The sequence below is a fragment of the Theobroma cacao genome, chromosome 3, assembly GCF_000208745.1.
Source record: "Theobroma cacao cultivar B97-61/B2 chromosome 3, Criollo_cocoa_genome_V2, whole genome shotgun sequence".
NCBI lineage: Eukaryota > Viridiplantae > Streptophyta > Magnoliopsida > Malvales > Malvaceae > Theobroma > Theobroma cacao.
In genome coordinates, this window is record NC_030852.1 from 22608762 (window position 1) to 22623583 (window position 14822).

The 14822-nt window shown below is 33.2% G+C and overlaps 1 protein-coding gene across 4 annotated transcripts; it reads right to left on the bottom strand.

Moving 5' to 3' along the window:
• Positions 1-9459, bottom strand: LOC18604780. 4 transcript variants are annotated; one of them, XM_007037419.2, is made up of 8 exons: positions 8910-9459; positions 6560-7876; positions 4276-6090; positions 2662-3750; positions 1985-2089; positions 1736-1825; positions 1234-1344; positions 1-1150 (listed from the first exon to the last, which is right to left on the bottom strand). In XM_007037419.2, exons 1-8 carry the CDS (start codon positions 8970-8972, stop codon positions 617-619), a joined length of 5124 nt encoding a protein of 1707 aa, XP_007037481.2. In that variant the 5' UTR covers positions 8973-9459; the 3' UTR covers positions 1-616. The 4 variants fall into 4 exon arrangements, with proteins under 4 accessions (XP_007037481.2, XP_007037484.2, XP_017973499.1 ...); XM_007037422.2 differs by having other exon boundaries at positions 1234-1355; positions 1672-1825; XM_018118010.1 differs by having other exon boundaries at positions 842-1121.

The window sequence follows — 14822 nt, forward strand, 5'->3', positions numbered from 1 at the left end:
TAAAAAAGAGCGTCGTATTGTAGAGCATGAAAACTGAAGTTCAACGATCTCGTAGTGTTGGACCAACAAGTATTTGGCCGTCAGACCTTTACAACTCAGCCCCATGCAATGCATGATACAGGAAAAACTTGTACAACTTTCAGTGTAACATCAGCCAACAAGTGTTGACGATAGACAAAGGGAAACCTGTCCATTGTAACATATGCTAGCTTCCTAAACCAATGTTTACTACATTCTTAACTCATAACTCAGATCTAACATAAGACATGCATGCGAAGCCGGTAAACCATGCTGACATAACGACGAAGCTGGTAAACCATGCTGACACATAATTACAAGATGAGTCAAAGTTTTGTCTCAAAAGAACTACCTTTTATTCTTTTTCCAAACTAAAATGCTGCCAGAAGAATTCGCATCACAACAACTAGCTTGGAAGAAGCCTAGTGATCAGTGATTATGATCAAAATCTTCATAAACTGTAGCAGATTTCTGCAAAGCATCTGCTGCAGCACAAAAAGAGTCTCTATTGCAGTATTTAGGTATATGACCTCCGGAAATTTCAGCTGCAAAACCAATTAATGCCAAATATGATGAGAAGAATTTCATGGTGGTTACCTCACACTTCACCACCCATATTGGTGATCCCAGCTGAAAAGAAATGCTCTGCTCTGTCAATGAAGCTGCTAGGAAATCTACAGTATAACATTATTGAAGTCCCCAAAACTGGTAGGTTTTGTCTAATAATTGTTTCTTCACACGTTTTTGTTAATCTGCTATCTCTTTGGTTTCTCATCTTGCCAACTCTGATGGTGTTTCCTAAAGCACCGCCCTTTCCCCCAGAGACCCTTGTGCTTCTGGCATTGTTACGACTGGATCTTATAGGAATGTCCCCATGAGATCTTTTAAAATCACCCTGCTGGTTACACTCACTAGAATCCTCTCCTGATAGATTTTCTGCATTTGAATTGGATCTGACTGTTGGTAAGATATTTCTGCAAGATCTTAGCAAGGAAAGTAGCATATCCATACTGAGTTCCTGCTGAACTACACCCTTATTCTGTTCACAACCATAACAGGCAGCAAGAAGCGTCCCTGCCAAGACTGGCATCAAATCTGGGTCACTGAAGAACACGAAAGGCAGATCACACACCTGTGTCCTTCCAGCTCAACAGTTAGCTTTCTCAAGTAACATATAAAGAAATGAGAAATCAAAACTATGTAGGATTCACTAACCTTGTGAAGTATTGTAGGACTTTTACCCCATCGAAGAACAGCTTGATTCCCAGGGTGGAACAAGGCAAAGTATCCAAGAAGCAGCATAGATTCAAGGAGAAGCAAACCAATCTGAGACAGAACTGACAGCAGATGTCAAGGATATGATCTTTAAGACTCAGAGTTGATTTCTTTTTCTTTGGTGCAGTATGATTCCTTATAAATAAAATTGAATTCATAAATGCATTTACAGAAAAATCCCCAAAATACAGATAGTTACATTTTTTTAAAATGTTTAATCATCAATTAAATATATGGCTTGCACCTAAGTATTTGATTCATTGGTTGGTGCATGATCTTCCTGCTTAAAAAGCAAAATTCGAATCCCCCTTCCCAAGTTCGAAAAAAAAAAGTAAATATATGGCTTGTGGATATTGTCCACAAGTTTGGAATTGATACAGGTCATTTGTATGACTCTTGCCATTTCTGCATGCATCAGAAATAGTGAAGTGCAGAAAACCACCTGATCATTAGCTGCTTTCCATTTGCTCGTGCAATAAGAAAGAAGGAAACTCATCAAGTGGAAAAACTCCATTTTCAGGTCTGGCCTAGCCTGAAGGAAGTTCATGGGATAAAAAAGGGACCAAATCAGTTGAAAAGAGATATTCCTTGAAAAATATCAAAATCAGCATAGAATCATAGAGTTAAACTTGAGAAGCCACTATCATCAGAATGCAACCAACATCCAACACAATGCATGAAATCTACTCACCAGCATTCTCTGCATAAATGTAATATCCAGTAGAGCCAAATTGTTCAGAACCTTCAGCACTCCAGTTGCCACCTCTTCAAAATTAGATGGAAGGGCATTTGACGCCTGAAACAGATTAATAATATTTCAACCTATTAATTAGCCAAAATTGAATCTTTGGCAATTTGCGATGCTAGTACAAGGTTCTTTTGTACAACCACCACAAAGTAAGCATTTTCCCACTAAGTGGGTCAGTTTTAAGAATATTCACCTTTTTATCTACTCAAAACTATATCCTTAATAAGCCTCCTGAATATAGGTAATTCATAATATAATGATTTAAAATTAGGATTGTAGATGAACCAAGAGCTCGTCATGTATTGCACTGGCCATGTAGTTCAGTACTAGCATGAATCTCCCTTTTAGTGCTCAAGAACTATTGTGCAAAAGACAACATACTAAAGATAACATAAGCAGATGCAAAAATTTAAAATAGCATCCACAAAACACTAGTATTACTGAGGCCAAGTTAATATTAAGGAAAACTAAATGATCACAGAGTCAGGATATAAGATAACAGGACCAAAAAAGTGCCAAAGTGGTAGAAGTTTAAATGATTCCATAAAACAACCTTGTTCAATTTCATGCCATAAATTAAAATTAAAAAAAAAAATCTTTTCAAGAGGCGGCAAACTCACCTGATCAGAAGATAATCTATTGTTTGCTTGAAGTAGCACACTCGTCAACAGAGAAGGAAGACTGACTAATCCAGTTTCAGATATAGTGGAAAGAAGGAATGCCAACGGTTGTTTCAGGCTTGATATGTTTTCATTCAATTTCTCCTCACTGGGAATGATGACAAGTTTCTCTTCCTTCTGCTCAACTAGATTTTTCGGTGAGACATCTGTACCATCTATCCTGGCAGTGCTAACATTATTCAACTGAACTGAACCATCAGTTGTCTTCCTTTCAACATCTTTGCCTATTAATACTAAATTATCATTTTTATTTATTCTACATGATTCATCTAATGGTCTATCCTCTGGTACATCAGATAGCGGTGCAACTACGCTACCATTTAGTGCAGATAATGGAGGTCTATCATCTCCAGTGTTACTATTTACAAAGGAACATCCACAATCAGGAGTGGCTGCAATCTTAGTTTCTTGACTTTCATTACCCAGTTCCATTTCAATAGGTAAAGATTCCCAATTAATGGAACTATTTCCAGGACTGGATGTCAAAACCACCAGTAGATGGATGCTCAAGAGAATTGAAGAAGGGAACGGGGACCCTTCAACCTGGGGCCTATCATACAGTGCAAAAAGATCTCGCAGCCGGTGAATAACTTGGTAGGCAATTAATAACTCCAGCAAGCCATCTCGCATTTGGAGTTGTCGTTCATCAGAGCTTATATGACCAATAATTGCGGAGACCGTCCATAAAAAACCATCTAATACTTCAGAGACTGATTCAAAATTTTCAAGTAGTGTTTTGCATGATAGCGAGTTGGTGCTTCCAGGGAGATTTAAAGATGCAGCAATCTTTATATAGTTTTCAAGGGCTGCTGACAGCATGGGGATCATAGGAGGTAAAAGATTCTGAGCAAGAAAATAACTCCTGTTCACAGGAGTAGATAACACCACCCTCAGAAGTTTTAAAAGATGTATTGTCACCTGACAAGCTTCAGGTTTTGATGTATGTGAAGCAGGCAGGGCAGAAGCAATAAAATCAAGCAGACCAGCTTGGCGAGAAGCCTGCAGCTCGGGTTCCTTTCCCTCCAAAAACTAATTCAAAAAGAAATTTTAATAAGCAATAAATTAGAAAAAAAAAAAACATTATTCCCTACCCTACCCTTCCCACTCCACCCCACACCCTCCACACACATAGAGGAAAAACCAAAAGCTGGCTAGAACCATTAATTCTACAACCATTTCAATTGGAGTTGCAGCATGAATAAGAAGAGAACTAATGCATAACTACTATTGTAAAAAAGAACAAAGATGATTATAACAGCATATAAAGGAAAAAAGCATGAGTATGGCGAAAACAGATTCATAAATTGTATACATCTGAGGAAATGGCAAGAGTTAGCTGGCCAAAATCCTCTCAACAATCAAAAGAATGCATTAATCAGAGTAATTCTTAAAATGATTGAAAGAAAATATTTTTTGAATCTTACCACTAAAGGGTCCCTTGAAATTCCATAAACATCCACAATATCCTTAAACCAAACATCCCATGTTGAAACATCATAACAATAATAAATATTGAGTTATAATTTCCTTAAATGGTGGTCTAAAATGATATACCTTGACCATTTCAGCAGTTATTAACCCTATACTTGAGGCTCCTTCTTTTCTGGCTTGACGAAGTTTCTGCAGTTCCTGAAGCCACCTCCCAATTTTTGCTCTTGCAGTTCCCACGGTTGTTCTATATCCAATACCAGTATTCTCAGGAGCAGCAGGAGGCTCAGAAAATTCGAATTTTAGAGCCATAAGTCTTTGCCGAATTCTTTTAATCCTTCGCTTCAGCGAGTGTTGCAAAGCACCATTGCCTGTCGCAAGTGCAGAGTTTCCTAAAATAACACTACCATTTGCTTGACAATCATCACTATTGTTGGTTGGTGTAGATCTGCCCTGACTCTCTTTATTAACAGATCGGCGCAGTAAAGGTGAAGACTGATCCCTGAAATCCATAGAAGCTCTCTCGCGTATTTGTTCAAGGTAAAATTTACGACGTTGCTCACTTTCACTAAGTCTTTCAGCTAATTTCTGTGCTAGAAGTTCAGCTTCCTCTTGCTGAGCTTTGGCTCTTTCCTCCCTCCTCCGAAGCTGCTCTATGGCCCTTGCCTCCCTGGCTGCACTTGATGCCTTCCGTTCTTCTTCCCTCCTAATTTGAGCCTCCTCCTTTTTCCTCTGTGTCTCAGCAAGACGTTGTAACTTTTCAGCTTCAATGAGCTTTCTGCGTTCTAAAACAGCTTCCTCTCTAGCCATATCTTCTTTCTGCTTAGTTTTCATCACTTGAAGTTTTTCAGCTCTCCTCAACTCTGAATCTTGCAGTTTCTGGCGCAGCATAAGCTTTTTATTTTCTTCATTTAATGAAGTAATGAAACGAACCTCATTCACTTTACTGCTTTCATCACCAGCTCTCCTCACAACTTCTGCTAGAAAAGCTTCATGTCGTGATTCACTACGCTGCTGACGGGCATGCATTCCCTCTCTTAACTTCATAGTCCTAACAGCCTGCCACTCATTGACACGAATCAGTTTCTCTGAGGTGCGCTGAAGTTTTTGAACTCTTTCATTCTCCAACTCACTTCGGATCCTCAAGGCCCGTGCATGCTTTTCCTCTGCTTCCTTCTTCAAATCCAAAGCAGTTTTCCTCTTCTTCTCAGGGGACATTAGTTTTTCATGCAAAATACGTACACGTTCAGCACTTTTTTTACCAACGTTGGGTGAGTGTGATACACGGTAAGAAACACGGAAAGGAGATGAAAGTATGTCTTCCCAGTTTCTCTTCTCCTTCCATGCATCCATGGATTTCCATGAAGTAGCATTTCTCCTATCTTTGTCTTTTTCAGAAGGAATTTGCCTCTTAATGTGATCCACACTCTTGGAGTTTTTTTCAACAATATTTTCTGTTAATGTTTTATCTTTCCTAGGGAGCAGCTTCTCAGTTTCAGACCCAAGATATTCTCTCTTGCTCTTTCCAGAACCAGACGCAGCAGAATAGTCCTTAAGAAGTGGCCTAGATGAAGCAACATCAGAAGAGATATACTTCTTTGGTGGGTCACGACCATTTTGAACAGAGTATAATTTGCTAGACTTGCCTGATTCAATGTTTCGTTTCTCTCCATGTAGGTTCCCTTGAGTGAGATCGGAACCTCCACCGAGTTTTCTTGACTTTATCCCTGATTCTTTATCACTGGATGTTACATCAGACAGCATAATTGACTTCCTCGAGTTATCACCAGATGTAGAAGCACGGTTGGACCTGTCCTGCCCCAAGGATTTCTTGCTGTCACCCGGACGTCGGCCAGCTCTTTCTTGTTGAATCTTTTTAAAAGCCTCTAAAGATGAAGACAGTATCTCTGCTCTGTGAGGTGAAGTTGTCATTCTACGAACCTGCATTCAAGATAAAGCATCTATACTGTTCCATATTAGATGGCTTGATGGCATAAAAATGATATTAGAGAACCTCAAAAAGAAATAAACGATTGATTTTGACACAAACTTATATATGTTTGTGTCTGCTGGCATCCTTAATCCACTGAGTGCCATCTTCCAGAACCATGCTCAAACCCACCCCTTCCTCACCACCACAAACAAACCATTCCTGACCCCCACCCCCCCACAACTCCAAAAGCCCCCTTTTTTTTATTTCTTCTAAACTTTGTCAAAGAGACATATGTAACAAGAGACAAAAAGGACCCTGAGTATATATGAAATGGAAAGGTGCGCATCCAGCAATTTAAGTTCTCACAGATGCAAAATGCAGGAATGAGGGTTCTTCTAATGGTATGACATAAAATGAGATTATGATTAAAAGCCAAACAATTATATGGTAAAAACAAAACAAGCTAAGCACCCTTACCTCCCATGAGAGAGCATGTGGCCTTCTATGGTCACTCTTTAAAGTAATTGGCACACCGTCGACCACTTGAGAAGAGGACTTTTTGACATTCTCAAATTCTTCTACTCTTGTAGTTAATTCTTTAAAGTCAGAAGCAGCCTCTTCGAGAACAAGAATGGCCTCTTTCATCTGCTCTAGATCACATTCTAGTTCACAAAGAAGATAAAGTTCATCTACTGCCCTGTTAAGATTCTCAAATAGGAAGCACCAAAGCCGTTCCCTAAACCTTTCTTTGCTTTCCCCTGCATCACCTTCTCCAAAAGCAGTTATAATCTGAGCTTTTGACAGATCACCAGGTATTCTACCATCCTGTATACAATCTGTCATAATTGATTCAGTCAGAGTTTCAGGTCCACTGTTCTCAGGTGGAAGTAACACTCCACCCTGGGAAACCATCTTTGTGCTTGAACCACCATCTACAAGAGATGCTTCTGATATTTTTGGCTTCCCAACCTCCAACATCACATCAGGCACCTCAAGTATCGCTGCTGGTCCAGAGTCTTGACAAGATAGGAAGCTAGAATCTACTTGATTATCATTTATTGGTTTGATGTGTTCAGTATGTATTTCCTTGTAACCATCATCCTCAGAAATTACTTTGTCATTGTCAGTCTGTGCTTCCAACGCTTCTGAAGATATTTCACACGCCTCTTTAAAGGTTTCTTCCATTATTTCATCCTTAGGAGTCAATGGAGATATCTGACAAGAATGACTATCTACATCCATGGATGCTTCGACGGTGTTTTCTTGGATTTTAGTACATGAACTACATGAAAGTGAGTTACAAGTATTGTCATGCTTCCTACAGCCTCGCACATTATCATCTCCAATATCACCGAACTTGATTTCAGCTCCAATGTTGGTTTCATGATGCGCTACCAGAACATCATCTTCTAAATCACCCCACTTGATTTTGTGAACAATATGGGGTTTATCCTTTGATAAAATTTTTTGGTTATCTGCACAACTACCATTAGAATTTTTAACAAAAAAAGAAGGGGTCATGGGGTCTTCATGGTCTTGCTTAACAACACATTTATCAAGATAACACAAATCCTTTTTATCTTCATTTGACTCAGCCGTAGACTTTGCAAGACCACCCCTGCTATGTACATCCGAATTTCTTCCAGATGTTTGAAGCTGAGATCTGCATTTTCCTTGCACAATTCCACCCTTCTCATATGACGAAGGCTGACCTCTAATCAAATTATTAGCATTTTTTGCTGAAAATCCCCCAACCCCGCTTTGTACAGAAAACTTCGAGCTGCTTCTGTGCTTCTGAGAATGAAATAAGAAAAAGTTACAATTACAGCAACACATGACACTGACACATAATCAAAAGAGCATTTAACATTTTAATATATCAATATCATTATGCCACTTCTTGAATAGTATACTGCTGTGGATTACCAATATGACATATGAGAGAAACATTGACAGTAGAGAATAAAATACTCATGTAATAGTCTTAGGAGACAAATTAGAATAGCAAAGCAATTTTTTAAGCAAAATTTTAGTTAACTCAAGAGACCTCCATGTAAGTGGTGCCATGTAGAAGGACTAGGTGGCAATATCAGAGAAGCAAGACCCAGAATCTCTTTTTGCCAGAAATACCAACAACATAACACTAACAATCTCACATCAAGCACGAAGTTAAGAAAAATGAGGCCTTGGGTTGCAATGAAAGGCACAACATGGTCAAGATGAACACCTCCAACAAAGCAATGTTTCCTAACTTTTTGAGTGAATAACTAAATTTTTCAGTCTGAGACTCCCAGTCTATTTGTTAACAAAAATATTCCCCAGCCAATCTTTGTTGTTGGAATCATACTTCATTCAGATAGATACTTAGGAACACATTCCCCCCAATCTGGTAGACCCAAATAATTTGTAATTAAACAATTTGATTCCCCAGGCTATTTTAAGAACAATTTACTTATGAATTAGTAACCATAGAAAGTGCATTTCACTCATAATCTAACCTTATGTCCATCATTAACTCAGCAATCAGCATAGAAGAAACTCTAATAACTTTCTTTACATTTGTTTAGCTGCTGAGAAAAGTACAGCAATTTCCAAACTTTCATTTTTCATACTAAGATATATAAATTTCAGTCAACTAAGCTCAAAGCAGCAATCAAGTTTAATTAAGCCAATAATCAAAAGACAAAAAAAAATTCCCTTTCCCCCATTTTTCAGTTTTCAACTTTCAAGCAACCAAAAAAGATCATAAACATAAAACGCAACAAAAATCACCAAATTACGAAAAATGTGAATGGGTATTAAATAAATATTCACTAAGAAAGAAGACCTTTTTCACTTCAAGCCATCCTGAGCCTTGATCATCCACTGCTTCTTCACTGTTCTCCATCATCTCCAAGCAATAAAAACTCCTAAGTACCCACTCAAAATAAGTAATTTACAACATAAAAGAGGAATATAAGTTATCATCAGAAAACCCTCATTTTACAACAGAAGAAAAATAGTCAAAAATTCCTCTAATTTGTACAGCAAAATGGAAACTTTGTTAATCATACACGATCAACATGATCAATATCAAATTGGGCAATTAACAATTTTAAAAATACTTGGGTGATTGAAGATGTAAGGAGAAAAACAATCCAAATGTGATGAATTGTTATATTAAGAAAAATAGAGAAAGAAAATGAAGTCTTTCCAGTATTTATAGGGGAAATGCGAGCTCTGAATTCGAAATTGGGTTTCTGGTAAATGGAATTTTGAAGGAATCAAGAGAAATGTGGGTAATTGTTAAAAAGACTTCAATCTTTGAAGAAAAGTTCTGGTTTTTGATGAAATGGGGAATTTTCAAGGGGTTTTTATCCTTCTTTTTGATATGGGGAAAGAAGGGAAAGGGAAGAAGGCAAGTACAGGGAGAAGAGTGGGGTTTTATAGCAAAGAAGAAAGTGGGGTAAAAGTGCATTATTACTGATCTATCCTTACTTTTCCTCCTAAAGACAGATATATCCCATATGCAATTTAACCATTTTATTTTTTTGTTTACTTTCTTTTTAAAAAAAATTATCTGTTGCAGCAAGTGCTAACAGTGAAGAAAATTTCCATTAAAAATATTTATAATAAAATGAGAGCATATTATTATGCAAAGAGAAACTCAGAAGTGTTACACAATATAAATTAGCCAAAAGAAAAAAGAAAAAAAAAAAGAAGAAGTGTAGGTAGATGCTAAATAGTATGTGAAACTACATCCAAATTTTGAGCTAGAGGAAGACTTTAGTTGAGGGCAATGAACCATTGATGAGGTAAACATGTTCTTCACTACCAACAAGAATGCTGAAAATGGTGCTGCTTCTTGGCCTATTTCTAAATGTCTATGGCATCTTTAAAGAGACAAAGGACAATTCATTAGATGGAACAGAAAATAAATAAAAAGTATGGTAGGAGGAAACACAAAGTAGAAGAAAAGAAAAACAACTACCATTTCTATGTGATAAAAGATATGCCTGCCTCCTTACCTAACTGCTTAAACACTCTCCAAAAACCAATTTTCTTGATTTATACTAGCAGCTTATAGCTATTGTTATGGACACAAATTCCCCTTACAGAAAGCCCAAAATAAAGAGAATAAAAAAATTTAAAATATGATAAATTTGCTGATGAGTGAAAATCATGGGTTGTGATTAGAATACAAGTCCAAAGAGAAGCATATTTGGTGGGGAGTCCCAACATAAAATATAATATTTAAAAAGCTTTTGAATTATTTAAAAAAATTTTATTTTTTATTAGGTTTAATTAAATTTTTATATTTTTATAATTATTAGTTCATTAATCATTATTAATCAAAACAAAATTTTTTATTTTTAATTAAATGGTACTGATATAACATATTAACATATTATGTAAATGATGACATAACATATTTCAATAAAATGATTTTATAATTATATGATTTATCATTATTCACGTTAATATCACGTCAACACCTGCATATAATGATAAATAATATTTAATTAATAATAATTAATTATAAATATTTATTTAATTTAAAATAAATAAATATATATATATATATATATATTTGATTGAACAAATAACNACTAACTATATATATATATATATTTGATTGAACAAATAACAACAATAATTTTAGAGAAATTAATCTTAAAAAAAGACTTTTCTTTTTTCTACATTAAGATTGATAATCCAAAGGTCACGAGAAAAATCAAAGAAAAATCGGTGATCTTGACTTTCTTGGACCAAGCTCAATAATGGCAAGAAGGCTTTCTCAAAGGTGAGCTAGCTAGGAGAATAAAAGTCAATCAAATGATTACCAGTAGGGTTTTTTTTTTTTTTTTTTTTCCTCCTCAATAGGTTTTTGCAAAGAAAATATCAGATGGTTTAGGTATTGACATTATCAAGTGTTGCTGCAAAATTGGTGAGATTTGTGTTTTTTATTTTGGGGTGGGTGAGATTTCATCTTTCTTTTTTTCATTTAATTAACATCACATGTCACACATGATTGGTTCAATTACTTCCTACAATGAAACCTATTTGTAGCAAACATATACCTTAATTTTAACATAATTTGGACATAAAATTTACTTTATTTTCCTAATTTAATTCTATATCTTAAATTTTTATCATCTAAGGTATGAAAAATAATGCATAGGCCGTTACCTTTTTACCAAAGGAATATATATAGATTATCTCAAACAATGGCTAGTGCTTGAAATGTACATTTCCAAAGTATAAACGATAGCACATTTGTCACCCCCCAACCCAAAATTTAAAGAAAGGAATTGTTACATACTCATAGAATGAATTTTATAAGTATATAAGATAACAAATATCATATGAAACTAAAATCAAAATTTAAAAATATCTCAAAAGTTATAATGTATCGAAATTCAAATTTCCAAACTTATAAAAAAAAAAATTACTCCATAGATTTCATCTAAACAACATCTATAAAAGTGAAGGACACAATTGCTAATCTTGCTAACTTTAGCTTTTGCCGAAACTAATCCCTATATATCACAATCTATAAAAGTAAAGAAATAAATATAAACACTCAACAAATAACTAACATCCCTTTATTTGAGTTGAGTAAGTTATAAAATATTTAAATTAAATTATCATAGACAATGATTTGAAATCAAAATTGAGTAATCTAATATTCAAAAACATATATTTGTTTCAAAAACCAAATAACATGATAATAAAACCAAACAAAAATCACTCAAAAGTATACATTTTTGCAAAAGTAAGAATACATATATCAAACAAAATAAGGTTCGAAATTAAAAGTAAATAAATTATATATTTTGCATACTTAACGTAATTTAATAAATCAAATGAAAAAAAAATTATACATGAACTCATATTGAAGCTGATTTTGAAAATATAAAAACACAAAAGGAGACTCAAATCATTAATCTAAGTCATCCAAGGACATTTAGAATGTGCCCTTTCCCAAATTAATTCGTACAATAAGTATAGACTTATGGGCTTTAACCCAAATACCGATCTTTCTATTAATCTTGTGCTTTTGGATCGGGTCTTACAATATTTAAATGTTCTTATTTGTTTTTTTAAGATTTCATTTTATAACTATTTTTAATTTTTTAAAAAATATTATAAAGCAAAAGTTTAAGGGGAAAATGATATCTTCATAGATTTAAAATAAAAATAATAATAATAATGTAATATCAATTAAAATATAATCAATTTGTATGAATTTTTTTTTGACATTTTGTTATCTAAAATATGTAATATTTTATGTATAATCTTTAGAAAATTTTGTGTGAGTTTTAAACTCAACTGCATTTTTTACTTTTTATTTACTTATAAAAGTTGAAACTAAATAATAAAAGCATCAACTAAATGAAACCTATATATATATATATATCTTGTCATAAGGTACCATGAGTTATAATTTAAGTTTAATGTTCACAAACTTAAGGAGTTCATTATCTAGGAGCCCAAGGGATTAAAACTATTAAATTTTCTACCTAAAACTTAATTCAATATTATAGGAAGAAAAAGTTAGAATCCCAGATTGGTAATGTCAAAGTAGCTTTTCATTTTTAATTTTTACATGTGAAAATTAATTAACTTTTTATTTTGGGTAGAAAATATATAGGTTGCTGGTTATACCGTATTCAATAAACCTTCCATTTTAGAGATTAATTATCTTGGGTTAGATATAGATAAAAATAAATAAAAAATAACATGATCACATTTTGTCATCAATAGGTAAGATGGGCAGAATGAAAGTAGGTTCCACTTCCACATGTCCCTTCCTTGTATCACAAAATTGACATGTTCACCTAAAAAAATTGCTCCACGAATCAAACTTATCACAAATTTTTTTTTTGCTAAATACCCAAATAAACTATTGAATTATGTCAAAAAAATTAATTCAATCATTGTTTTTTTATCACGTTTAAATAAGTACTTGAATTTCTATTTCGAGTCACATAAGCTCATCTCCCTAACTATTGACTAACTTTTATTATTCAACGATACATGTGACATTTTTATACCATATCATCAACAAGGTGACAGATGACGTGGCATTAAATATTATTGAATAAGATTTGTGTGCTTACTTTTGTACCCATTTACTTAATCCTAATCAACAATATTTAATACCACGTCATCTGTCACATGATATATAATATGGTATAAAAGTGTTACATATACAATTAATTAATGGAAGTTAGCCAACGATTAGGGAGAGAGGCTTTTTTGACCTGAAATAAAAATTCAGAGGCTTTTTTGAATACAATAAGGACTGAATTAATTTTTTTGATTTAGTTTAGGGCCTTATTTGGGTGTTTAATCTTCTTTTTTAAATTGCAGAGAGAAGATTCGTACTCTATTATTTAAATAGAGAAATGATACATCAATTAATAAATTAAATACCTTAATTATCACAAATTATTTAATATTCCTAAACTTTCCTTACTTAATCATTAACAAAATGACACGTACATGGATTGGTTCCTACAAAGAAACGGTACATTTTCCTCCGCTATAATTTATGTGCAGGTGGTCTGGAGGAATGTTTTATAGTAATAAAAAAACAAAGGACAAAGGCATGCATACTTAATTAAAATAATAATGTTTTGATGCCAAACTTAAGGTAATAGTGAGATTCAGATATAAATACAGATGATGAGGCAGGGACGATCACGTGCTTTAAATGACCACATTTTTTCTTTTATATTAAACTATCTTGTATCACCCTGTATTTCAAATTTACATTTTTACCCTATCATATTATTATTAGGATACACTAATAAAGCTCCGTTTGTTCCGTAGAGATTGATTTTCACTTTTTTTTCTTTCTTTTTTTTTATGTTTGGTTGGTTAAAAATGAGATGGCCCTTAGAAAATTATTTAATAATTAATTTAAAATTTTTAAAATTATCTTTCATTTTACAAAAGTAGAACACAATTTTTAGATTAAATTTATGCAAAAATTAAAACCCTTTTCCCAACTAGACTTGTCTAGGAATCGAGCTATTTGATTTTGAGATTTTCAGATGCAGGTTGAGTTTAACTTAATCTAATTTAAAATATTATTATATTTATAAATATTTTCATTTATTTTAATTAAAAATAATATAAAATATTTTCATTATATTAATAATAATAATAATAAATATAGCTATTTTAAATATTTTTAATCTTTAATAATAAACTTTATTATATTATTATTTAATAATAAGTAATAGGTATTAATATAATAGTAAATACTTTTTTATTATTTCTATTTTAATACTTTTTTAAATATAATAAGTATTTTAATAATATAATATTTTATGATAAATACTTTAATAGTAATGTTAGTACTACAATTTTGACAGGAATCCTAATCAATTTTTCGAAAAACAACTTAAAAAAATATATATTTTTCATAAAGTCATCTAAATAATAAAAAATATTATATATTTTAAAAAAATCAATATTTTCAAAAAAAATTTTGTTTGAAAACCCATTTTCACAAAATAAATGAAGCCTAAATTAATCAAAGAAAAAGAAAAAGAAAACTAGTAATGATGAGGCAACATTGGAAAAGTAGTCTCCTTTCTTAATATGGGCAATTGAATGCTTGCTTTTTTCATTTTTCCAAGTTGAAAAAGGCATCAAGTTCTGCTATAATTAATTAATTAATTAATTAATTAATCAATAAAGTATAACAAATCTGGCGGCTGATGTTTAATTAGAATTTAGAATTAAA

Bases quoted from the DNA above. Each gene is read 5' to 3' on its own strand.
- LOC18604780 (XM_007037422.2), bottom strand. From the start codon at position 8,972: ATGATGGAGAACAGTGAAGAAGCAGTGGATGATCAAGGCTCAGGATGG. The intron at 3,751-4,275 runs GTATATCATTTT...TTTTTGAATTAG, and splicing joins TAACTGCTGAAATGGTCAAG to TTTTTGGAGGGAAAGGAACC. The intron at 1,356-1,671 runs GTATCAATTCCA...ATCTGCTGTCAG, and splicing joins AAGAGTCATACAAATGACCT to TTCTGTCTCAGATTGGTTTG.